This window comes from Miscanthus floridulus, chromosome 4 (genome assembly GCF_019320115.1).
Source record: "Miscanthus floridulus cultivar M001 chromosome 4, ASM1932011v1, whole genome shotgun sequence".
NCBI lineage: Eukaryota > Viridiplantae > Streptophyta > Magnoliopsida > Poales > Poaceae > Miscanthus > Miscanthus floridulus.
In genome coordinates, this window is record NC_089583.1 from 106,108,115 (window position 1) to 106,134,848 (window position 26,734).

Consider the following 26,734-nt stretch of genomic DNA (forward strand, 5'->3'; position numbering starts at 1 on the left):
GCACACGAGGATAGTCTCTATGTGTTGGACATAGTGTAGATCCTGCAGTAGTATTGAGATACTAGCTTGTGTCTGGCCAATCCAAAAGATGAATTATGACAATCATCTGTAGGTGTAGGCCCCTTTGCGGTTCATATTCAAAATTGGGTACGCACACTGAGGATCAAATCCCACAATAGCACTATGGTTCTACCTTGTATATGGCCAATTTTGAAAAATGAACAAAAGTAGTCACCGTGAAGGTGAAGGTCATTTGTTCTAAAACTTGATATTGAGTACGTACGTTGATGATAATCACTATGTATAACACAGTATAGATCCCGCAGTAGTACTATGGTACTACCTTGTGTATAGCCAATATGCAAAGTTTTAGAACATTATACACAAATGATGAGATAATCACATAAAATATTTGCATGAAAATGAATTAAGCACCTGGAGCTTAGGATATAAGCTATTGGGCTTAATTAAAAGGGCAAAATAAATTGCATATATAAAATAAATTGCATAGAAGAATAAAGTGGAATATATTGTTATTGGGAATGTCATATGACAACACTTTGAACAATATATTCAACACATCGGCTACATGTTATTGAGAATTGCCATGGGCAAACACTTTGAACAATGTAACTATGGTGGTACTCCCTCCATACCTACAAAGAAAGTCGTTTAGGACATGATTATGTTTACCAAGGAGTGATTAATTAGGGTAGAGTTATAGTAGAGTTTTACCTATTTGTCCCTAATAAATACGCCTATGGCTGCATTCCATAGGAGAAAGTTCCTGAGTTTTACTGGCAAGCGCAGTTAGTCCTGAGTCTGGTGGTGCTGTGTTTGAAACCCCGCGGACTCGAACTTTTTTGCATGTGGCTGCTGCTGCCGAATCTTTTTTGCATGGCACTGTTGGCTCACGCGCTGCTCGCTGTGGAGTGCTGTTGCTGCATGGCGCGCGCTGCATGCGTTCGTTGCCAAATTTTTTTGAAGCGCGCGCATTTCGTTTCCAAATTTTTGTTCTTCGCTATGAAACGTTCGCGTGGCGTGCTTTTTTTTGCTGGCGCGCACGACGACCCGATTTCATCACTGCGAAACGTTTGGACTGTCTGTCTACGCCATCTATTTAAAGGCAAGAAATGTTGCTTTCCTTCTTAGCTTCATGTTACGACTGTCCGGTGTTCTTCTTAGCTTTTGTTTCCATCTATCAAATGAAATGGTTGATCCAAGGAATGCTGCCTTTGATCTCAATGTCCGCATAGAAGAAGGTGACGGCAATGCTGGTATTGTGCCTATTGTTACTCAATTTGGATTTTCCTTTTATGATGTTCGTAGCATGCAAATTTCTCATTTTGTTGTTTCCTTATCTTTAGGATTTGATTTGAACCTTCCATTGGATGAATTTGGCGCTGTTGACTTAGGTTACGTTGCAAATGTTGCTGGTAATGCTCTCGGGTTGTTTTTCCTTTCATTATGCTCTCGGCTAAGTAGATGAATGTTATTCATTTTTTTGTTTTACTAGAACATGTTGTTGAGGTACCGATTGAAGGACATGGCCGAACAACAAACAAAACAAGTGTACCAAGCATTGTTAGCTAGGAGTAAAAATGGGAAACTTGGCAAGAAAGATACAAGCATTGTTGCTGATCATTTTGGACTCCATATTCGAACTGTACAGCGCTTATGGAAGCGAGGTAAAGACCAACTTGCCAATGACATTCCGGTTGTGGTTGCTAGTCAAAAGAGGGGTAGATGTGGTTGCAAGGCAATCCCTCTAGACTTGGAATAATTGCGTAGCATTCCACTCAAACAAAGAATGACTGTAGAAGATGTGTCTAGCAAACTTGGTATAAGCAAGTCTAGGATTCAAAGGTATTTAAAAAAAGGGTTGCTTAGGCACCACTCTAGTAGCATCAAACCGTACCTCACTGATACAAACAAGATGACTAGGTTGAAGAGGTGTGTTGATATGGTTGAGCAAGGTTTGGTTGGTGATCCAAGGTTTAAGGATTTTTTTGACTATGTGTTCATTGATGAAAAATGGTTCTACTTATCTCAAAAATCCAAGAAATATTATTTGCTACCCGAGGAAGATGACCCTCATCGCACTTGTAAGAACAAGAACTACATCTCTAGGCTCATGTTCTTGTGTGTTTGTGCTCGGCCAAGGTTTAGGAATGGAGAGTGTGTTTTTGATGGCAAAATAGGTTGTTTTCCCTTGGTAACTTATGAACCGGCGTTAGAAGAAGTCAAAACCGTCTTCGTGGAGAACTAGTGATCAAGCCAATTACTTCAATCATAAGAGATGTGATTAGGGATTTCATGTTAAACAAAGTGCTGCCCGCCATTAGAGCCAAATGGCCTAGAGAAGATGTGAGCAAGCTGATATTCATTCAACAAGATAATGCCCCTTCACATTTAAAATTGGATGATCCTGAGTTTTGTGAGGCTGCTAAGCAAGAAGGCTACGACATAAGACTCATTTGTCAACCACCCAATTCTCTGGATTTTAACATTTTTAACTTGAGTTTTTTTGGGCTATTCAAGCAATTCAATACAAGAAAGATGCAAAAACAATAGAAAATCTAGTTCCAGCCGTCCAACGGGTAAAAAGATCAATTGTTCACATGTTGCAATGTTTATTTAACATGAAAATGTACTCATTCATTGATTTTCTTCAACACATGTTACATAGGCATTCATGGAGTACTCCCCATGGAAAGCAAACAAGATATTTGTAACACTTCAAAGTGTTTTGAAGGAAGCCATGAAGGTTAAAGGGTGCAACAAATTCAAGATACCTCACATGCACAAGGACAAACTAGAGAGGGAAGATAGGCTGCCACTACAAATTGGATGTGAACTTTCATTGCTTGCTAAAGCCATTGCTACTGTCCCTGAAACTTAGAATGATCAAGTTAGTTTATGCAGATTAGAACATTCAAGTATGGAGATGCATGTATCTTAGGTTAAATCATTGTACCTTAATGATCTTTGTTTGCCACTGAGTGAATGTGCTCATCCAACTTCTTGATAACTTCCTCTGGCAAAATAATGGTCTCACCATCCATTTGAAGTTTGTGCACGTTAGGAATGTAGATCTCACACTCAAACTTCACCTGGTCATGCAATATCTGTGCTAATAGGTCATAGTCTTCATGCATGAGTCCACAACGTGCACACCTACGAGCATTGCGTCGTGCATGGAAGCAAGCTTCTGAGAAGACGCTGCCGACGTGCAATGTGCCACAGCGAGCACATTGCCTGCCCTCGACGGAGTCCAACACCTTGACGACGGAGACCGGCACCTCCTGCGGTGCCTCGTCAGAAGCCGACACCTCTATGTAGATGGAGTCCTCGACGTCAGGCTGCACCTCCATGATGGAGTCCGGCACGTAGATGGAAGCCGGCAGCGCCTCGACAGAGTCCTCTACGGAGAGCAGCGAATCGATGGAGTCCTTGACGGAGAGCAGCGCCTCAACGTCGTCCATGGCTCGATGGAGTCCTCGACGAAGAGCGGCGAGACGATGCTGTAGATGAAGGCGCGCGGCGAGGCTGCGGTAGATGAAGGGGCACGGCGTTTAAGGGAGGTGTGCGAACGGGCGTCAAGTGAAACGAAGCGGCCACGATTACTGCCGCTATGCACGCTCACGGAACGACAGACTCTGTGATTAATGCAGGGGCAAACGCGTCCATAACCACGACCGCGCGGCCAAGACGACAAACTTTGCGAAATCGGTGGTGTGAGCCAGGATGACTTTCTTTGTAGGTATGGAGGGAGTATGTGTTATTGGGAATGTTATTGGACAAACTCTTTGAACACTACCAGAAATTTCCAGCAAATAAAGGAACAGGAATGTATGAATTTACTGTTGTACATATTATGATGGGAAAAAGTCTACTTAACCCCCCACCTTTCATACTTGGTCTACTTCACCCCTCTAACTATGAAACCGTCTGTTTTACCCCATGAACTTTCCAAAACCGTCTATTTTACCCCCCGGGCGGTTTTTGACAGCGGTTTTTCTACAGTAACAACGTGTTTGCTACAGTAATGATGGGTTTGAATTTTTGTTTTCGGTTAATATTTGAAAAATCACAGTAAATCATAGAAAAATCATAAAATAAAAAATCTAATTTTGTTGGACTCCACATGAGTAGATCTATATAGTGAATATATAATACGGTATGTTTTAGTATAAAATTTTTACTGTAGCCTTAGATTAATTAGAAAATCTAATTTTGTCTGTAATTAATTGAAATAATTCATAGCTGCAGCTTCTATGGTCCAATTGTGGTGAAATTTTTATGGTACGCTAATTATTGTATGCTTGAACTATAGTAAAAATTTCGTACTCATTGGACTATGTATAACTTAGTTATAGATAAATTCTAATTAATTACAGACAAAATTAGATTTTCCAATTAATCTAAAGGTACAAAAAAATTTGTACTAAAGCATACCGTATTATATATTCACTGTATAGATCTACTCATGTAGAGTCCAATAAAATTAGATTTTTCATTTTATGATTTTTCTATAATTTACTATGATTTTTAAAAAATTCACCGAAAAAAAGAAAACTCAAAACACCGGCACTGTAGCAACCCACCGTCGTTGTAGCAGAACCGTTGTTACTGTAGCAAAACCGTCACTGAAAACCGCCCAGGGGGTAAAATAGACGGTTTTAAAAGTTCAGGGGGTAAAACAGACGGTTTCATAGTTTGGGGGGTGAAGTAGACCAAGTATGAAAGGTGTGGGGCTTAAGTAGACTTTTTCCTATTATGATGCAATTTTTGATGACGTATGATCTCAAAATATTTATTTACATGAGGTAAATATTGTGCATCATAATTCATTTAAAATGAATATTTACATGAGGTAAATATATAGTACGCTGCAGTTACGTTAAAACCTGGTGATGGTTGAAACATAGAAAAAAGTCTACTTAACTCCTCACCTTTCATGCTTGGTCTACTTCACCCTCTTAACTATGAAATTGTCTGTTGAACCCCTGAACTTTTTAAAACTGTCTATTTTACCCCCTGGACGGTTTTCAGCGGCGGTTTTGCTACAATAACGGTGGATTTGCTATAGTGCCAATGGTTTTGAATTTTTTTATTTATTTTTGGTGAATTTTTGAAAAATTATAGTAAATCATAGAAAAATCATAAAATGAAAAATCTAATTTTATTGGACTCCATATGAGTAGATCTACACAGTGAATATATAATACGGTATGCTTTAGTACAAAATTTTTACTATAGCCTTAGATTAATTGGAAAATCTAATTTTGTCTGTAATTAATTAGAATAATTCATAGCTACAGCTTCTATGATCCAATTGTGGTAAAAATTTTATGGTACGCTAATTATTGTATGCTTGAACTATAGTAAAAATTTCGTACTCATTGGACTATGTATAACTTAGTTATAGATAAATTCTAATTAATTATAGACAAAATTAGATTTTTCAATTAATCTAAAGCTACAAAAAAAATTGTACTAAAACATACCGTATTATATATTCACTGTGTAGATCTACTCATGTGGAGTCCAATAAAATTAGATTTTTTATTTTATGATTTACTATGATTTTTTAAAAATTCACCGAAAATAAATAAATAAAAAAAGAAAATTCAAAACCACCTGCGCTGTAGCAAATCCACTGTTACTGTAGCAAAACCGCCGCTGAAAACCGCCCAGGGGGTAAAATAGACGGTTTTAGAAAGTTCATGGGGGTAAAACAGATAGTTTCATAGTTGGGGGTGAAGTAGACCAAGTATGAAAGGTGGGAGGTTAAGTAGACTTTTTCCTTGAAACATAATTCTGAAATATATTAATAATCCATTTGGACTATCATGTAATTCACAGAATACAAAGGTGTTTGTGCAGAAATGCACAAACTTATCCAATCCTCCCACGGACGGTTCCTCAGGAGGAAAAACCGTCGCTTGGCCGCGCGGTTCCGCCGCCGTCCAGTTCGTCGCTGGCCGCCGTCAGGTGCCACCAGCCACCGCCGGGGTGCAGCCAGCTGCCACCGCCGTCGTAGGCCGGGACCTCAGCCGCGTGGGTTGGGGCCGCGTGAGGGCCCGGTCGCTGGGCGCGAGGCCGCGGCATGAGGCCGCCGGTTACGGCGAGGAGCAGGCCGCGGCGCAAGGCCGCTGGCCGCGGGCACGGAGCCAGCAGCGGCACGCGGAGCCAGCAGCGGCACGAGACCGCTGGACGCAGCGGGCGCAGAGGCCGCCGGCCACAAGGCCGCGCTGAGCTGCGGCGTAGGCGGCCGCGCGTCGGGGCGCAGGCGCGGGGCAAGAAGCCACACGCGCGCGTGCCTGGGCCATCGCACAGAGCAGCAGGGCCGCTTCCCATGGGCACGGGAGGCCGCGGGGCCACCGAGCGCAAGCGCGAGAGTGGCTCGGTCGCCGCCATTGGCGAGGACGAGGCCACGGACATGGGTGCCGCGCGTGTACGAGCGCCGGGGCGAGGACGCCACGCGGAGGGTGCAGGAGCCCCCGGCCACCGCGCGCGAGATGCCGGCACGGGGCCACCTCCGTGGGCTCGGGAGGGGCCGCTAGCCGCCTCGATCCTGGCTGCCGCCAACCACCAGACGCCGGAGTCTGGCCTGGCACGCGGGCTCGCTGTGGTTGCCGAGGGTGCAGACGAAACCGCCGTCTCCGGTCAGATGCAGTCACCACCGTGAGGTGGGCGTGAAGGCCTTGCCATCGGCCAGAGTCGGGCCGCACAAGGCAGGCGCCGACTGATCCAGGCACAAATGTCATAGCATCCACGGCCGCAACCACGATGCCCAGAAGCGAAGAAAACATGACGAACACAGTTAACAGGTTCGTTTCGTACCTTCTGTATGCGGAGATCATCAATTTAATGTAGAGGCAAGCAAATTTGCCTCGATATATGACTTATGTCACCGTTGATCTCCACTAGTGCAGGCCGATGTTATTCTTCGTCTTCCCTGCTGCAATCTGATGGCGGAAGATGATTCAGTAATGGAAGATCACGAGGCAATAAACCATGGCCGTATATTCGTTCTTGGCAAATCTCCAGCGGAGTGCTCCAGGCTTCGAACTTCTCAGCGGAGAGCACGTGCGTTGTTGCCCGTGGCCTCTGCTTCTTCACTTTCGAGAGATGGCAGAGAAGGCAATGGGTGCTGATAACGTGTTTAGCGTAGAGTGTCTTTGATGTAAAGCAAAAGATTCGAGAGACAAATAAGAGTGAAAACTCTTGTTAATTCATTGATCCATGGTTATATATATGTATGTATGTATGTACGTGTATGTATGTATGTATGTACGTGTATGTATGTATGTATGTGAAAGGATATTTTCGAAGGAGTGTCTTCTAAGAGAGCGGTCGATAACTAATAAAAGTGACTCACAGCACTCTCTTGCGTCTGTTGCTTTGAGACCGTGACGGGTCACACGACGATCGTTTACGTGTGGATGGTGCTCCGCTATATAGATAAATGCTGGAATTATTGATTAGGGACAAGTGCGCACTGTGCTGCTTTGACGGCGAAAGGTTTGTGATATGGGCGGCAGGGTTCATTCAAAACTCAAGGGCATGTTTGGATTGCATGAAAAAATTCCTGTTCCTTCATTTTTTTCTATAAAATTAAACTGATTCATGTGAAATTCGAAGAGGTCTCTTGCCTTTCCGTACCGGGCTTCTTCAGCTTCAGCTGGCTTGCACTGAACTGGCCACGCAATGTCGCAGGTAACTAGCGGACCTACTAATCCGCAAACGTTGGCTGGATAAGAAACCAACGAACAATCTGATCATCCCGCGACTTTATCTATTCTGAAAATATTCATTTTTTTACTTTTTCAGTTTTCATTTTAGAAAACTACAATACTCAGTTACTCACAATTTTTATGTGTAACATTTTGCTTGACAAAAGTTATCATCATACTTCTTATCATAACTTTTTCAATACATTTTTCGTCATAATTTTATAGACAAATTCGTGTTGACAACTTTTCAGCATGATATTTTTCTATTTTTCTTACCGAAAGAGACAGCTTTATATTAACTCGTGGTGCACATAAGTTAATAACACAAGCTATGAAACATGTTCAAACTGGCATTGGAGGCTAGACCGCTAGAGGGTTTCATTTCATCTAATCCCGTACGTCGCAATTAAATATTGTGGCTTCCCTATAAAACCATGAAATGAAATTGTTCCTTTTTATCAGCCCAAACCCCTCTAGATAACGTGACACTCTTTGTAAACCACGAAATGAAAATCCCGACTTACCATTACACCTTCAATCAGTACCAACATGTAAGATACACAAAACACAAGACTATGCACATTATAGGCCAGTTGTGGTTAAAGCAGATTGCAGTACGTCTTCTAGGTACTTCTCTGCAGCTGCATACTGCCTCCTTTTGTCCTCTATAGCTAGTGCAGCCAGAGCTTTATCCTGAGTACAACAGAGTACCCAAGAATTAGCAACGGATTCCATCAGAAAACAAAGAACAGAACAAAAGACAAAAGGCATACGGGAGGTAAATCCTGGTAGCTTCTTAATGTATCAGCTATGGGTTTTGTCCTCCTCTCAAGATCCTTCTTATGCTCAGCCATTTCCATTAACACACCATGATTGATCTCTGGTGTATAAGCCACTCAGTTAAGCATTGCCTGATACAAGACAAGACAACAAGTCTAAAAGGCATAGAAGTAGATTTCCTAATAATCAGACAAAAACGTGTAATGAAATAGCACACAAACTTGACCTTCAAAGGGACAAATATCTTGAACCATTGTGGAAACAATGAAAAGAGAATACCAAAACAGCTGGAAATTGCAGTAACACCTTTTTGGAGTAACAGTATCAGACCTTGATGTCAGATTATTTCACTTCACGATCAGATTACTACATTCATCGCTAGCTATCATCACAGTATTAAAACAGGTAATGGAGGAACATAAGTGTGCATCATCGGTTCAAAGCTTCACATGATACACATTTATATTCATTCCCATGTCCAGCAATCCAGTCAAAGATATACATCTCAAGATTCTCATATCAACATGAAAAGACTGAAGGTAGCTTAGAATATATATATGTGTTCGAGGATATGCTCAGTTGCTCATAGTGCCAGGAATTATTGAGCTATCGTTACATAGTGCTTCAGCTCACAGAAAACTTATGAGAGGTTCCATCCTACTAATAAGGAAAGAAATCCAGTGAAAGCAGACCTGACCTAAAACCACTTATTGAATGCAAAGTTCAATCAGAAAAGCTAGCTACATAATTGCATAACAGCTGATGTAAAGTCTATCAAGAGCTTCTTCAAATACAGAAACAGCCTGACTAAGATGATTCAGATGTTGCACATTCAACCTAACAATCATATATCAGTATTATCATACCCAATTAACTACTACATGGAATTTACTAGATTCTTGCAATAGTTGACAGTTTATAGCTAAAAGGCATATGATTCTCTAGTCTAGCGATGAAATGTATCAGCACAAGTTAGTTTAGGGATCGTTGTCCACACCTAGCAGGTCAAAAATCAAGAACCGGAAGCACAGGCTGAAGCCAACTCCATATTTGAATCATAAAATTCGTTTTAAAAAAATTGAATCATAAATGCTACTCACCTTATAATTTGAGACTTGGAGGATATACTGCCTGTCGGGTTCATAAATCCGGGGTCCCTCGTGGACTGGCTTCCCAACAGAGGCTCGGCCCAGCAGGCAACGTTGCAAACAACGCGCAACTCATGGGCCGGCCCAAGTACCTAAACGACAGGTCAGAAGGGCGATCCAATCACCGACCGGAAGGCCTGGCCGAGGAGGAACGGCGTCCATTTCCGACTCCGGCCCACCTTGCCGACCGGAGCACTCACTTCGATCTCCAGCCCGCCTCAGGACGGCCTCTCCGACCGGAAGGCCTGGCCAAAACATCGCTTCCGACTCTGCCCCGCCCACTCTAGAGCCTTCCGCAACCGCGCCGCCTCGGCGCGATACTCTACCGCCTGCGCGCGCAGCCCCGCAGCCGCCATTCCGGCGGCGTGGGACCGTACCTGCGACGCCGCGGCTACCGTGCGGAGGTAGGCCACCCCGCGCGGTGTGCAGTCGGTTCCCAGCGAAAGCTCCGAGGCCGCATCTCCACTGCCGCCTCGCCCTCCCGCCCCGCCCGCGTTCCCGGACTCCGCGACGAGGGAGGCCAACCACGCATTTACCCCGGCGACGGCGGAGGCGGAGGAGGCAGCCGTCGGGGCGGTGGGGTCGAGATGCTCGGCAGTGTGAGTGTGATCCATATGATCGAGCGGATGGTGGGTCAGTCCGTCAGTGGGTGGCCGGCGATGTTGAGGAGAGGAAAATTGAGTTTTACGGTCCAGTAGGCCCATTTCGTCTGTTGGGCCTAGCCAGTTCTGAGCTCAAATCAACACTGGGCTTGGTCTGGGCTTCTGTCAAACAAAATACATGTTTTTGAATATTATTATATCCGATGCCACTCTAAGACTACAAATTAGGAACCAATGGTGGACATATATCATTGTGTTGCTAACCTTGATGAGCTAGAAAAGAAGGACAAGGAGATCCAAAGGATGAAAATGCTTGTCAAGAACGGATGCAACTGTGAGGCAGAGCTAAGAGGATTGAGATTAGGATGTTGAGACACCCATTCATCATGGCTGGTGTTGGTTTCGACAAATATGAATGAAGGATTTTTCTTGAAACAAGAACATCTATGATTAAATTGAAAGCATATATAGAGTTAATATGAAGGAAGGATCAAAGGACCCCTCAAAAAAAGGAAGGATCAAAGGAAGAGATATCATCAATGGCATTTCTTGTGTCAAATTCGACAAGGGCGCCACCCTTAGTGAAGTCATGCTCAAGACTCAAGAGCAAGACCTCACAACATGTCATCATGGTCAAGTCAAATGAAGAATCCAACAAGGCCAAGAACATGAAACAACTATGCCACGAGCGTCCATATTCAAGTGGTAAAAGTGGCATCAAGTACGTTTGGGCCTACACGAAGACAAGTATAATCAAAAGTAGCACATGTGTTTTCAAAGATTATGTGGCTAACCTCAAATGACCTGAATCAATATCAAGGAAATGATTTATTCTATAGGACTACTCGAGTGGAACAAGTTGGATATTGGATAGTGGTTGCACAAATCACATGAGCGAAGAGAGAAATATGTTCACCTCCTTTTGACTAAAGCATGACTCAAGTGAAAAACATTGTGTCTGGTAACAATTGAAAGCAGTAGGTACTTTGGTTAGGTAAAATTGTTATCTTAAATGACAATTCAATTTATAACATTGTATTTGGTACATCCGTTGAATTACAATTCGCTATCCATGTCACAACTTTTTGAAAATGGGATTACAATTGTTTCTTTATGGACGAAGGTGTAACCATCTCTAGAAAGAGGATTCTATTGCTTTTTATGGGTTGTCTGTCCGGCAAGCTCTCTATTTGCAGCCTGTTTGCTCGCTCGTATACGATCGTGGATTATAAGTTGGAATAGTATTTTTCTCTCACACCAAACCAACCAGCAGTAAATAATCCACGACCGTTTACGACGAAACGAACAAGCTGTTGGTTGATTGCGCAACAAATAAAGCCCGAGACTTAAAAAATTGGCGGAATATATAAAGGATGGTTGTTTTAAAGATCTTAGTTTTCATGAAGCGTTACCAGCCCCCTAGTGGAAAAATCCACCCGTGCCGGTCAAAGATTTAGCATCAACACTTGCCGTCACGTATCAACATTAATTATTTAGGACATATACTTTTGTTGCTAACTTTTATTAAATGTTGCCGGTGATAGTAAAATTATCCGTGCCAATGTTATTCAAAACCGGCACAAATATTATCCGTGTTATTTTATTAAAAAGTTTGGCAGAGGATATTCCTCTACGAACCTGTATGGGCTTAAAAACCGGCAGTGAGGTGTTATGAAGTAGTGGCTTGATTTTGTTCCTAATAAGTATGTCTACGAACATACAAGTTTCCTTCTATACTCATTATTTTGTTGTTGTAAACCAAAAAAAAAAACAAAATTATATGTGGCACCTATTTAATGTGAACGTACAACCCATTGCGAGTATAGTTTTTTTTTTCCAACTAACCTTAATGAATGTAATATAACGCCTTTTCCTTCAAAAGATCCACTAAGGCTTTTCTTAGCTGTTCTTTCTTTAAGCTGAAGATCTGTTTACTAGTTTTTTCTTGACAAATAGAGCATCAGATGTGTGGAGGTAGGTCCCAAGGCACAAAAGATTTGCCAGCCCATAATCCCATGGTAGAGTACACACATGATAGGTTGTCTTATGGTCCCCAGCTGTCTTTGTGATGAATGAGCAAATGATCAATGAATCAAAACACATTGCCCTACTAGCTTTTCTGATGGAACTAAGTACTGGCACAATGCATTTATCCCTTTAATTATTCCTCCCAAATGAACCAGATGAGAGTACTTAACAGCCGCTTGAGTTGTAGCACATGACAAAATTGACAACGACTTAAGTGCTGTTCCCTGGTATGAACTGAGGTCAAAGGTGTTAATGAAGAGACACACGGGACACTGCCCAAAATATTCTGCTCCAGACCAGGGGCGGACACAGCGGTGGGGCGGGGGCTTAAGCCCCCCTACCTAAAGCGGAGCAGTGGAACCCTCTGTGGAGCCCCATGAATTTTTAGACAAAGTTCTATAATGTAGGAGGACTGAGACTTAAGATCGAGCAACAGTGTTGTTCAGCCCCTGAAATATTTCTTGGATCCGCCGCTGCTCCAGACAAATACCAAAACACACAAAAATAAAAAAAAAATCTCCAAACTTATATAATTAATATAGTATGCTCTAAGTCAGATTTAATCTTGGCTACCACAACCGTGCCTTCGGTTTTGACTCACGTAATGGCGTGTGCGGCGTGAGAGACGCAGACGGAGTATTAGTTTGCGATGAACTCATGATAAAAAAAAAGAGAATCCAAAAAAAGACAGCTTCTGAATTGCTGGTGTTGCTTAGTGGCACGCACGCTTCAGTCCATCATTTGCCAACCCACAGCTTGCCTGTAGAATTTTAGATTTTATTTCCTTATACCACCCTTAGTTAGCAAGATTTTCATATAAGCCACCTTTTTTTTAGCCTTCTTCGTTTGTACGAGTAGTAGTAGTAGTAGAGAAGAAAACACTGGACCGCCTTCACCGCTGCGCTGCTTTTCTGCTTCCTTTCACCCCCGCTTGCGCTCTCTCGCTCTCCTCCCTCCCTCTCTCTCTCTCTCTCTCTCTATCTCCTGCGCCAACCGGGCGACCGCCGACGGCCTGCCGCCCGCCTCCCTGCGCCAGGCGCCCAGGTCTTCGTCGGTCTCTTCGCTCCGTCTTCGTCGGGGTCCTTCGCCGGCGACGATCACCCATCACCCACCAGGTATGCGCACCCCTTCTCCTCCCTTCCTGCCGTGCGAAACTGAGCACCCGAACCCTAACTTAAGCTAGTTGGCTATTTGTATTCGGATCTGATCTAATTACAAGTGCCTATTAACTTCGATTTTTTGCAAAAATTATTGGGTGTACATACATACTTGTGGACGCCCATGTCCTTTACTGGCTCCGCCCCTGCTTGCCCAGTTAGCTTGCCCTGAAGTCGATTGGGAGCATATTTACTTGTTTGCAATGCTTACCGTACTACTTTAGCTCCTCAGAGCTTGGCTGGAATTCGAACTGACGGGATAGGAGTCAGGAGGAGGAATGGCTGTCTGTGTTGGGCTATAGCAGATTAGTCCTGCCGTTCACTTGGACCAACCCTGCATGCGATCTAGCAGATTAGCCCTTTGCTCACTCGAGACCAGCATTGCACACGAGCCTTGGGCCACTAATGGATTTACATTGCCTTGCATTTCCTGACATGGAAACATATATCATCTTGCATCTTATTTGGATTCTGTGTTATCTGTTATAAGTGATTATAAGTTGTCGGCAACAACATTATTCCATAGTATGTCTATTCTGTTGTTTGACCTCGTTACTGAAACAGAGCCATATCACAGGGTGCTGTACTCTCCTTTTTTCTTCTCAATGCAATGATATGCAGCTCTCTTGCATATTCGAGAGAGAGAAAAAAACAGTATTGTAGTTCTTGCTCCTAACTTCACCTGCAATCTTTACTGAATGTAAATATATGTAGTCACATGTTATTGTGCATTGACATGCGTTTCTTGATTGGTAGATATGTTTTTCTTTTCTCGAAGAGCAACGCAGGAGAGCTGCATGTTATTTCATTAAAGGAGAGGCCAGCGGCCAACTCCCGCGGATGTCTAGTTAGTAGTTACAGACACAAACGACCTCATGAGTAGTTCATGGAGAGCTGACGCACAAGACAAAGTACTCTAATTTTCCACTGCATCTAACACTACCGAAATACAAGGCCTGCACCCTCAAACACACAAGCATTGCGATGTTTACCTATTTCCCAAGCTGCAAGGATGATGAAGGGAATTCTGCCCTTTCTTTCTGTCCTTTAGAACACCTCTGACCACGCCATGCCACCACTTGTAGAAACGAGTGGCAGCAGGCTGAGGATCAGGGGCAGCCAAACCCAATTTTTCGAGGATGTACAGCCAAATCTGTTTTATGAGACATCACAAAGGGGACAAGCAGTGGGATGTGGCAGCCCTCTTTTAGCCAAACGATCTGAAGTCCAGAACCTATTCTTGATTGCTATCCAAATAAAGAACTTGCAGCGGAGCAGAGCCCCATGATTTCCAGACATGTTTCCATCGTGTAAACATGATGGCACCGAGGAAATATGCATTGTAAGCTGACTTGCTAGTATAGGACCCTGACTGAGTTAGGCGCCATATGTGCTGGTCTGATACATTTTGCTGCAGAGTCAAGTTATCTAGCAGATCCTATAGGAGAAGATATTCAGCGAGAACTTGTACAGTCAGTGCTCAGTTTTTTTTGTTGTTACAATTAAGGATATGATGGATGGTGTGCCTATTTTGTTACTTTCATATCAGTAATATCATTCGAAGCTATTCTTGTAAAACCTGGATGCTCAGATAGATTGTTATATGTAATGATAGTGTTACTCCACATCGGCAAAATTGGCTATTTTAGTTTTCTCAGGATGGGAGATTATCTGTTTGTTTATTTGCTTACTATCCATGCGTTTCTTGTTCGCAGCATCCTTTTGGGTCTCGTTTGAAAGAAGAATTAGGCAACACTTCTTTACGAATTGAGGATGTCAGTTTCTATGAAGGACCTGGACCCAGCTTTCCGTGGTTCTGGACAAAAGGAGTATCCTTTTCAGGATTTCATTTATTTCGTTCCATTAGTATGTTATGACTATGTTTTTAGCGTTTTGTCATCTTCATGCTGGCCAAATCTCTAACCTCTCCCCTAGTTTTTGGTAGTGATTTTTGGCAATGACGTGAGGTATCATACAAGAAAATTAAGAAATCATTTTTGGTGTAGCACGAGATAGCCATTTTTATATCACACACGGGAGCTGTAGAGGAAAAAAATCCTGTACCTGTTTGACATAGATTTATTAATTACTAATTTGTAATGTAGTCATGTACATAAATGAACTCTCCTGGGATATGCCCTCTTGGCATGTTCTATAAGTCTAACACAGTAGAAATTGGTGCTCATTTCCTGGAAAAGGTGTATGCATTTTTGGATAACTAAATAGCAATATCAATGAGCTAATGTAAAGATTGAGCAATTACAGTGAAGGATGAGATTATAATAACTAAAGCTTGTCAAAGTTGAGTTCATCAAATATTTATGGAGCATGCACTTGATCTAAAATTTACTATTGAAAATTACTCTACAACTCCATTATGCTTTTGGTCTAGGTCCATGAATGGCTATTGTTATCCTTAATACCTTGCAGCGGCTTGGAAATATGGCGTATTGAGAATTTCAAGCCGGTTCCTGTCCCTGCATCTTCATATGGAAAGTTCTTCATGGGTGATTCTTACATTATCTTGAAGGTATCAAAGGGCATGATATCTTCCTGTTATCAGTTTGCTTCCTAGATTTAGGAAAAACTATGTCCAGCCAAAAAAATTTTACTGGTACCCAGGCACTTAGTTGATACTCCCTCCGTTTCTTACTATAAGCCATATAGATTTCTAAAGAAAATTCCAAAATATAGATACGTATCAGCTCCCACGCCGATTAGTTTGGAAACCTTCCCACTGTACATAGCACATGCCTCAACCAATCCCTTAGATTTAGGAAGCAATCTGATTGGAAGAGAGAAGATGATCTGATTTTCTTTTTTTTTTCTCGGTCTCATATCCTTCCTCAAGCCGTGCGTTAATATTGGTGCTAAAAACTATATGGCTTATATTAAGGAACGGAGGGAGTATATTTCTAGAATTTACATCTGTTCTTCAATTGTTATTTGTCAAAATTCTTTAGCATTTTGCCAAACATCTTGGCAGTTCAATCCTTATATTGCACAATGCTAGGTTCATTCTATATGACTTTGACCCTGTGATTTTTTGGTTTAAAAAGAATGAAAAAGTTGTTTTAGCTCCTCTTATGCCACAGCCTAGATCTCACCATAGCCATAATAGAACTTACAAAATTACAATAACTTGTGGACTTGATTTGCTAGAAAAGTGTTCACAGTTTAATGTTTACAAGTCGTCTAGTCGAACCTAGTCGTCATGGGACCGACCAGGCGATTAATCGTGATTAGTCGTCGACCAGGCCGATTAGTCGAGCCTAGTCGACCCTGTAGTCCCCTCCTTTTTGCTGCCAATTTTAGAGCCTATGCACAAGCAGCCACCACCCACACTACCCAGAGCAGTTTATACCCTATCCAATTATCCAAGCACAAGCAGCATACCACATCAAAGGAGTATATCCAAGTCCAAGATCCAAGCAAGCATAAGCAATATAGTTCAGATTTGTGAACAGAGGAAGGAAAGGAGAGGAAGAACAGGCCAAACTGGTCGTCCCTGTCCTAGTCGTCGACTAATCGGACGACCAGCTTTCTGATCGAGCTAATCGCGTCGGTAGCCCAAATCGGTCACCAGGTCGATTAGGACGACTAATCGTGATTAATCGCAATTAATCGGACTACTTGTAAACATTGGAGTTTATTCTATGGGATAAAAGTAGTTTGCGAATATTTAAATATGGATGGGGACTTCGCTGTAGAGTTCTGATATTTTATGCATTCTGAGTGTTTTCGTAAACATGTAATACATTCTGTGGACTACAGATGAAAATGTATGATAGAGGAATTGTATATATGCTATATAATGTTATTAACAAGATCAAGGAGGACCAGCTAAAATAATCTGAGTCATTCCTTGCATGCAAACTACTGTTTGTAAATTTTAAATTATATACTAGATTCAATTGTATTTTACACTTGGCCTTATTTGTTATTTCCATTGACAGAGGGATTAAATACAGCAAGTAATATTATATTGTTACTGTAAAACTTCACTAAAATTGAAGATTTTTGTTAGTAGATATGGTAGATACATATTAAAGAAGGATTAGTTTAGTAAGCTGCAGTTCATGAAACTGGGTTTATTGAGGTTGTGAGCTATGCATAGTTAAATATTTTCTTATAAAATGATTAATTCAATCAGTAAAGTTCCATGTTATTGTAAAGTCTGTAATCCTACTTTGTTTTTGGGTAGTGTGTCACATGATTCATAGACCTTAATCAACATTTTAGTCTCTTTTCTTGCCATACGTATGGTATCACTATTTTTATTTGACTTACTATGCTTGGGGATTCAATTGGATTATGCTCACGGGCATGTAACTTATTCCGTATCTTTTCCCTTCTTACAGACAACAGCCTTGAAAAATGGTTCTCTTCACCATGATATCCATTACTGGATTGGTAAAGATACTAGTCAGGTAATTTTCTCATGTCATTTGGTGATACTGTTTCGAAAGGTAATTGAATCCAATTTTGTCCATGGTAGGACGAAGCTGGAACTGCTGCGATTTTAACGGTAGAGCTTGATGCTGCTCTTGGCGGGCGTGCTGTTCAGTACCGAGAAATACAAGGCAATGAAACAGAAAAATTCCTGTCCTATTTTAGACCATGCATCATGCCACAGCAAGGAGGAGCGGCATCTGGATTCAACCATGTTGAGGTCAATGAGCAGGATCACAAGACCCGCTTATATGTCTGCCATGGGAAGCATGTCGTTCATGTTAAAGAGGCAAGTTATCTGCGTGACTGTCTTTTTTATTCAAATATGGATATTCATGTCGTATAATAAGACTTGCCATTTTACAACCAGGTTCCCTTTGCTCGATCATCCCTTAATCATGATGACATATTTATTTTGGATACGAAGTTCAAAATTTTCCAGTTCAGTGGCTCAAACTCATCCATCCAAGAGCGAGCAAAAGCTCTTGAAGTTGTGCAGTACATCAAAGATACATTTCATGAGGGCAAGTGTGAAATTGCATCTGTTGGTGAGCATCTATTGACCTTGTGTGGTATTGGAAATTATAATTTCTAGATATGACTTTTTTCACTTTTCTTAGAGGATGGTAGAATGATGGCTGATGCTGAAGCTGGTGAATTCTGGGGTTTTTTTGGTGGCTTCGCCCCTCTTCCTAGGAGGGCACCTGCAGAAGGCAATGAGAAACATGAGGAAACTGCTTTCAAATTGCTATGGTAATCAACTGAGTTTTTATTCTGTATACGGGAACTCCTTTTGTTTGATTTGATTGCCAACTAAAACAGTTTCTACTTGAAATCTATTAGTAATCTATGAAATGTTTACTTTTCAGTTTTGACCAAGGAAAGCTGGAGCCTATCGACTGCCAATCTTTAGCACATGAATTACTTGAGACAAACAAGTGTTACTTCTTAGACTGTGGTGCTGAATTGTATGTTTGGATGGGCAGAATTACATCCCTGCAGGAGAGAAAGGGTGCTAGTGAAGCTGCTGAGGTAACATTTGTTCAGCTAGTTACTTATGCTATTTCATCGTATTCTTAGTGCTACACTATTGAAAATGCTGACGAGTCTTGCTGACACTTGCTGATGGGCTCATTGATTTTGTAATATGGCATAGGCTCCTTCAGTTTTTACCTTTAAGGTTGTCTTTTGAATCTATATTCCTCTATTTTTTAGAGGCTTGGTTACTTGTTCATGCTAATTAGAAATATTGCATATTTTCAGAATGACTTCTTTGTGTTGACTATGTTGTTGTGATGTTTACTATTGATTTGCCTAATTGCCTATGTAGAAATTGCTCTCTGATTCAAACCGAACAAGAACACATATAATCAAAGTGATTGAAGGGTTTGAGACTGTTACGTTCAAGTCAAAATTTAAAGAGTGGCCGCAGACGCCTGAGTTGAAGTTGTCATCGGAGGATGGAAGAGGCAAAGTTGCAGGTTATTATTTACAAATTTACTAGCTTCAGTTTTCCGCTTTTAAATTTTTTGAAATGCTTTACACCCTTCACAATTTGATCAATTGTGTTTCTTTGTGAAGCTCTTCTCAAACGCCAGGGCTTAAATGTTAAGGGTTTGATGAAAGCTGTCCCTGCAAAAGAAGAACCTCAATCCTATATTGATTGCACTGGCAACTTGCAGGTATTTCTGCACTTTTTATATTAGCTTCATATTTTGTATGTCATCATTTTTTGGCTTCCCCCCTTCTCAATGTTAGGCTGCAAACATTCTTATCTTAGTTGCCTTACAAGATTCTGTACGTTTAAAAATATTTTTGGACAAGCATTGTTGCAAATAGTGGTTTCAGAAAGGGCATATGTAGCTGGCATGGGTGTACAAATCCATGGGAGCTAACTAGCTACAAATTCACTTTGAGACAAGAAGTTGGAGTGTGCTTCCAAGTTGTGCGCAAGGCTAAATGTTTAATTCATTTTTTTTTGATCCATGTGGTTCATTTTATTTTTTTAGCTTCCATATGCAAACTAACAGTGTTCTGACTTACTTTTCCCCCTCGATTTGATAGGTTTGGCGTGTAAATGATAAAGACAAGGTTCAACTCTCATCCTCTGACCAATCCAAATTTTACACTGGCGATTGCTACATATTTCAGTATACTTATCCTGGAGATGATAAGGAGGAATATCTTGTTGGAACCTGGTTTGGGAAAAAGAGTATTGAGGTAACAGTGTTTTCCATAAATTGAATTTTGTTGTGAAATTTTTGTGTTTCCTGCTGATGCTTGTACCAATCTCTGTGACTTTCTAGACTGTAGTTGCCTAATTTTAGTTAAGTCATCTTTGAAGTTCATAAATAAGAACTGAAAAGGTTTGAAGTATCAGCTGACATTGATTTCATGTTCTTGGTTTGTGAACTAAAAACAAAAGGTTACCTATGCTGTTTGTGCATATTAGTGAGATGGATAACCTTATGCTCATTGATTATGTAGTCTTCAGTTATCTTTTTAAATCAACTTGAACAATAAAGGATTTTTTCAATTCTTATCCAGGAGGATAGGGTAATAGCAGTTTCACTTGCAAGCAAGATGGTTGAATCTGCTAAGTTTCAGGCTGTCCAGGTAACTCACTGATTTTCTTTATGTGGAATTGTTAAACTTGATATAAACCCTTTTGTCTTCTTTAATGTATCCTTGCTTTGTAATCAGGCGCGCTTTTATGAGGGGAAAGAACCGATTCAGTTCTTTGTGATATTTCAAAGCTTGCAAGTGTTTAAGGTGTACATGCATTTAATGGTCTTCAGTTGTATTGGTGTTACTAGTTAACACAGCAGTTTTACCATCCCAAATTGTAATTGTAGGGTGGTCTTAGTTCTGGATACAAGAGATTCATCGCTGAAAATGGTATTGATGATGAAAGTTATTCTGAAGATGGGCTTGCACTCTTTCGTATTCAAGGTTCAGGACCAGAGAACATGCAAGCTATTCAAGTTGAACCTGTAAGTTTTTTCCCCTTGAATATGCAGGAGACTTATGCATCATTATATTATGAAGAAACAAGGAGTAAGAACCCTTTTAACACACACCAAGACAGTCAGTAAAAAATTACATAGCTTGTCCTTGATTGAAAATTAGAACGACCTCGACCTAGATAAAGGGGATAAAAAACCTAACCCCCTCATGTGGAAGTGGCATTTTTATTCCCGAAGGTTTATGTGACTGCAGATTAATATTATATTATTATACCATCTTCCTTACCAGTCATATACTGTACTGTATCTATTGTTAGGTGGCCTCATCATTGAATTCATCATATTGTTACATTCTACATGATGAACAAACTGTGTTCACTTGGGCTGGAAATCTGACCACTGCATTGGACCAAGAGTTAATGGAGAGGCAGCTTGATGTTATTAAGGTGTGGAACTATCGTCCCTAGTTAGATATTTGATTATCTTGTTGCAGAGATGTAACTATTCAAAGTCTGTAGATTTTTTTTCTGTAAATTTAATCATAATCTCATTTGATGATTTACATGGACTCTGCACAAATGTGCGCTGTAAAATCTGAGCCTGATAGGAGGATAAAATGGTATCTAGCAGGCCCTTTAGTCCTTACCTGGCTTGTATTGGCCCTGACATACTAGCTTGGCTTCTGGTGGTTATGGAAATTGGTCCAGCCTCCAGCTGGAAATATCTTTGATATCACAAATCACCAGCCTGCTTCTGTAAAACCATCACAAATATCACTTCATTCCAAATTATAGAACTTCTTAGTTTTGTCATAAGGCAAAGTTCTCTAACTTTGACCAAGTTTTTTGAAAAAATATATGTTATCTACAATACCAAATAAATGCACTATCAAGACATATTTCATGAAGAATTTTACGAAACAAATTTGATGTTGCAGAAGTCCGTTTGTATTTCTATAAACTTGGTCAAAGTTAGAGAAGTTTGACTTAGGACAAATCTAAAGTGAACTATAATTTGGAATGGAGGGAGTGCTAATTTTCGTGTCTTATTTATTCTTAGTCAAATTACAGAAATGTTGTAGTTTTGAAGTGGCTGGTTTTATATGGGACATGGACTAATTCAGTAAAGAGGACTCTGGCGTCAGTCAGTTAAATCCCAGACCCGCTGGGATACATGGGAGCTACTAGCTGTTGCTTCCTAGCACTTTTCTTGTATTTCATCAGGAATATTCAGCTTGACATAGGCTGGACTTCCACTGTTCATACTTTCAAGTCATTATAAGAAGATTTTTATTGTATTTGTTATACTTTGCTATGCCCTTTTATTGGTCTATAAGTTTTTCTTCTCATTTTTCCTTTCTACCATGTACAGCCAAATACACAGTCTAGGTCACAAAAGGAAGGGTCAGAAACGGACCAGTTTTGGAGCTTACTGGGAGGCAAATCTGAGTACTCAGGCCAAAAAATGGTGCGAGAACTTGAAAGTGATCCCCATCTTTTCTCATGCATCCTGTCGAAAGGTAATCAAGAATGTAGATTGAGTAGTTTTGTTGGGAAAGTTATCCATGTTAATAGTTCAAATACATACTGATCTCATTCTGCTGTTTTCCCAATTAATGTTCCTAACCTGTTGGGTCCATGAAGGCAATTTGAAGGTAAGCACAGTAGACCTGTAATTTAGTATCTTATGCTGTATGCTACCTGTTTTTACATTTAAAATCTGTATTCGAAATCTATTGAGCAGGTCAAAGAAATATACCACTTTACTCAAGATGATCTAATGACAGAAGATGTTTTCATTCTGGACTGTCACACGAGCATATTTGTTTGGGTTGGTCAGCAGGTGGATGTTAAAGTCAGGTTACAAGCTCTGGATGTTGGGGAGGTAACAATTTATATTTCTACGCATCTGCTTTATAATCCATTTTTTGTTTTCTTCTCTCATTACTTCACGTTTTCACCAGAAATTTATTGTGCTTGATTTCCTTATGGAAAACTTTGCCCGTGAAACACCAATTTTCACCATTATGGAGGGGAGTGAGCCTCCCTTTTTCACTAGATTCTTCACCTGGGACTCCGCGAAATCACTGGTAAGTAGATTAGTCATTGGTTTAGCCACTGAAATTGTTTATTCTTGAACATCTGAGCAGTTTGAAGTCCATACAGTAGAGAACAGCATGATCGATGCTTTGATATAGTATTGGACTCCACATTCTCTCCGTTATGTTTTCAGATGCATGGCAATTCGTACGAGAGGAAGCTTGCCATTGTAAAAGGTGGAGGTGCTCCAGCATTGGATGTAAGATGCCTGATACCTAATGATTTCATGAATCACGATAGTTGTCCATGCCGATATATCTGTTAACTCCATTTCTTGCAAACATTTTTCTACAGTACAATAAAGTTTCTCCTTTCTTTGTGTGATTTCCAGTAGTTTTCCATGTTCTTTGACGCACACGCTTATGTTTCTTTCCCTGTATATGTAAGTTTTACTGTTCGTAGTTGCTTCTCATATTAACCAAACAGGCAAACACCAAGCCTTTTTTTTTCTCAGAATTGCCTGTTATTTCTTCAGTCATGTTTTGCAATGCAACATATATTTCTACACTGCCACCCTTTTTTTGTATGTTTGCATATGTCCTTTTCCCTGTAGTTATATGACTGACCATATTTACATAAATGATAGAACTCGTGCTGAACATATATTTACATAAATGATAGAACTCGTGCTGATTCTCATGCGTTTTCAGAAACCGAAACGACGAACAACCGTCTATTCAGGAAGGAGTACTACACAAGATAAATCCCAACGCTCCAGAAGCATGTCCTTCAGCCCTGAGCGCGTCCGTGTTAGGGGAAGATCTCCAGCATTCACTGCGTTGTCTGCTAATTTTGAAAGTTCAAGCAATAGAAATCTTTCCACTCCACCTGTAGTTAAGAAACTGTACCCGAAATCTGTTACACCTGATTCGTCAAATACTTCTTCTAAGTCATCTGCAATTGCTGCTCTGGCTGGTTCTTTGGATCGCCCTTCTCAAACTCCTGCTTCAGAATTCGTGAAAGGTATGTGATACCACTGTGCTGGTGGAAATTCTTGTAAATAGAAATATAAAACTTATTGTAGCTTACTTTTTCTCTGTAAAAAATTCTGTGCAAATTAGATGGCTCTGAGTCAGAGAAGCCAAAACAGGAGGGAGATGGTAAAGGTGTTGATACTGTGGCCACTAGAGTTGAATCTCTGACTATAAATGAAGATGTAAAAGAAAACGAGCCAGAAGATGACGAGGGCCTTCCTATTTACCCGTATGAACGTCTGAAGACCACAGCTGGTGATCCTGTTACTGAAATTGATGTCACGAGGCGAGAGGTGATTTCCTGATCTCACAATACTCTCTTGTTCTAAAAAAAAGTGTAATGGTCACATTATTTTCAATTTGGTGTGCAGACCTACTTATCTTCGACTGAATTCAAAGAGAAGTTTGGGATGACAAAGGAAGCATTTTGCAAGCTTCCGAAGTGGAAGCAGAACAGGCTAAAAATTGCTCTTCAACTTTTTTAGCCTGATCATCAACACTTCCAATGTCTCATTTAATCCTTGGGGTCAAATGGCCATTTGGTGATCTGTTCTATATCTGATTAGCCCATGGCAACTGCCGTCATTTTGCAGAACGCAATCACCATCTGCAATGACACATCAATTTTCACATTGTCCTGGATTGGTCTCCTTTTTCCTAGCTCTGATTTGTTTTGCTAGGTTTCTTATTCTTCCAATTCATAGGTGTGCTTTTTTCCCTTTTTCCTTTTTGTCAAGTGCTCTACATTGATTCAAGGGTCACACAGGTTTGATTCCGAGGCTTGAAATTTTTCTGTATCAACTCTGCCTTGCTGTGTTCTTTTTTTTTTTGGTTTTTGAGATGAGTTGCAGTTTGAGGGAGCGAGAAGTATGTACAGCAGAGTGCCGGCACTGTAAAATCACAATCAATATAGTTGTTTTTTTTGTGTAACTTAAGATTGTTTTCCAGAGAATTCCATGGAAATAGTTGATATGCATTAAATGTGAATGACTTATTTTATGCTCTTATATTTATAACAACTTAAGTTTTTCGGCTGATTTCATCGACCCTTATTTTATTAAATTCAACTCGGTTCATTTTCCTTTTGCCAAGGATGTAAACCATGTCTTGTCGTCAGTTTGTTTTTCTTTTACTAAAAGATGTTAAGTTAATAATGATGCATTATTTAAACTCGGGAGTTTTCTACGATGCACTTGAGCTGAACTAAGCCGAGCAAATAACCTATACTCGAGTTTCAAAATAACCGTACATCTTATTTTCGAGGAGTCAATTTTCTTTCAAGTTTGATCAAATATATATAAAAATATACTAATATTTATGATGTGTATTATGTATTATTAGATTAATTATGACGTATATTTTGATAATAAACTTATTTAGAGATACAAATATGTTACTCATCGAAAAATTGATGGAATGCTAATTGCTAAGTAAGAGAATATTGGAATTATTTTACACCATTAAAATTAACAAGGTTGCCCCTGCAAATAGCGCGGCTAGAGTAAGAGTTTTGTTCTTCCTGCCTACTACCGTGTGATTGCGAGCTGCTACTTGCTATGACAAACGGTAATGCTCTCCTTAGAGCGTCCGATGCTCCGGACGTGCCCTTTGTGGGCCTACGGAGCCTAATACGAGGTCTGCTCCTGGCTTCTCCAAAAAGAAAAAAGAAAATGATTCCGCCACTTTCTTCAACTCAACCACCCGTTGTTCCTGGCGGCATCGAGCTCGGTGCGGAGACGCGCGTTCTCGGCCTAGAGCCACGACGTTGCTCTCGAGGAACGACATGATAGCGACGGTCTCCTTGAGGATCTTGTGCTCTAGCAGCTCAGTGCGGAGGCGGGACTCCTGCTCCCGGAGCTTCTCGACGACGCACCGGCTGCACCTGCGCGGATGGTCGCGGGAAGTAGCACGAGAATGGTCCCCATGGCCGCGCAGCCGCCTTCCCGCTTATCTCCCTTCACTCCGCGGCATCAAGCTCTGAGTCGATGAGCCTCCATTCATCCAAGCAGCAAGCAGATGCTACGCTAAAAACGCATGTAGTAAGAGTATGTTTCTAAGTGTTTCATATGTTTTAGAGGTATGTTGTAAGTATTGTATATTGATGTTGCAAAAGTAGATCGGGATGTTGCACATGTTATAATGGCTATACACGTATGTTTCAAGTGTATGTTCGAAATGTTTCATCTGTTCCAGACGTATATTGCAAGTGTTTTATCTGGATGTTGCAAAAGTAGATCTGGATGTTGCATATACATGCATGTTGCAAGCATATGTTTCAAGTGTTCCGGGTGTTTTGATACGCATGTTTGCAAGTGTTTCATCTGGATGGATGTTGTATATATTTGTAATGGTTTTCAAGTGCTTTTCAGGCGTTTTCCACAAGTGTTTCAGACGCTTATTTTAAGTGTTTCATCTGCCTCCAGACGCATGTTGCACTTGTTGTATTTGGATATTTTAAAAGTAGATCGGATGTTGCATCTCCCTCCTTACTTTTCGCTGCCTCGCCTCGGTGTTTCCACCTCTTCTGGCGCTAGTTGGGCATCTGCCGCCCCCTCTCCCTCTTTCTCGATGCTGGTGAGGTTCGGGACGGCGTGGGCCCTGCGTGGACACGTGAAACGGCGCGGAAAACGGCTACAGGCACGGACGCCCCATCCATCTGAGCGCTAGCAAGCCCGTAGGACAAATCATAGCCCATGCATGCATTCTACCCTAATCAACAATATCGTCACATCCACAACCAATGGTCAAGTTCAACATGAATTAGTGCTGACTAGTAGTGAATATGC

At 41.1% G+C, this 26,734-nt stretch overlaps 1 protein-coding gene and 1 pseudogene across 1 annotated transcript; one reads left to right on the plus strand and one right to left on the minus strand.

The window, feature by feature from the left end:
- Positions 1 to 8,262: 8,262 nt before the first annotated feature.
- On the minus strand, positions 8,263 to 10,284 carry LOC136549005 (AUGMIN subunit 1-like; annotated as a pseudogene).
- A 2,898-nt stretch (positions 10,285 to 13,182) lies between these two features.
- Positions 13,183 to 24,936, plus strand: LOC136550243 (villin-5). Its single transcript, XM_066541744.1, has 23 exons — positions 13,183 to 13,415; positions 15,173 to 15,286; positions 15,888 to 15,987; positions 17,819 to 17,887; positions 17,956 to 18,198; positions 18,280 to 18,457; positions 18,530 to 18,662; positions 18,779 to 18,941; positions 19,240 to 19,390; positions 19,491 to 19,591; positions 19,974 to 20,129; positions 20,457 to 20,525; positions 20,613 to 20,681; positions 20,765 to 20,902; positions 21,193 to 21,321; positions 22,247 to 22,394; positions 22,519 to 22,529; positions 22,619 to 22,759; positions 22,839 to 22,964; positions 23,108 to 23,173; positions 23,625 to 23,937; positions 24,036 to 24,241; positions 24,320 to 24,936. The coding sequence occupies exons 2-23, from the start codon at positions 15,231 to 15,233 to the stop codon at positions 24,431 to 24,433; spliced, it is 2,880 nt and encodes a 959-aa protein (XP_066397841.1). The 5' UTR covers positions 13,183 to 13,415; positions 15,173 to 15,230; the 3' UTR covers positions 24,434 to 24,936.
- Positions 24,937 to 26,734: the final 1,798 nt, after the last annotated feature.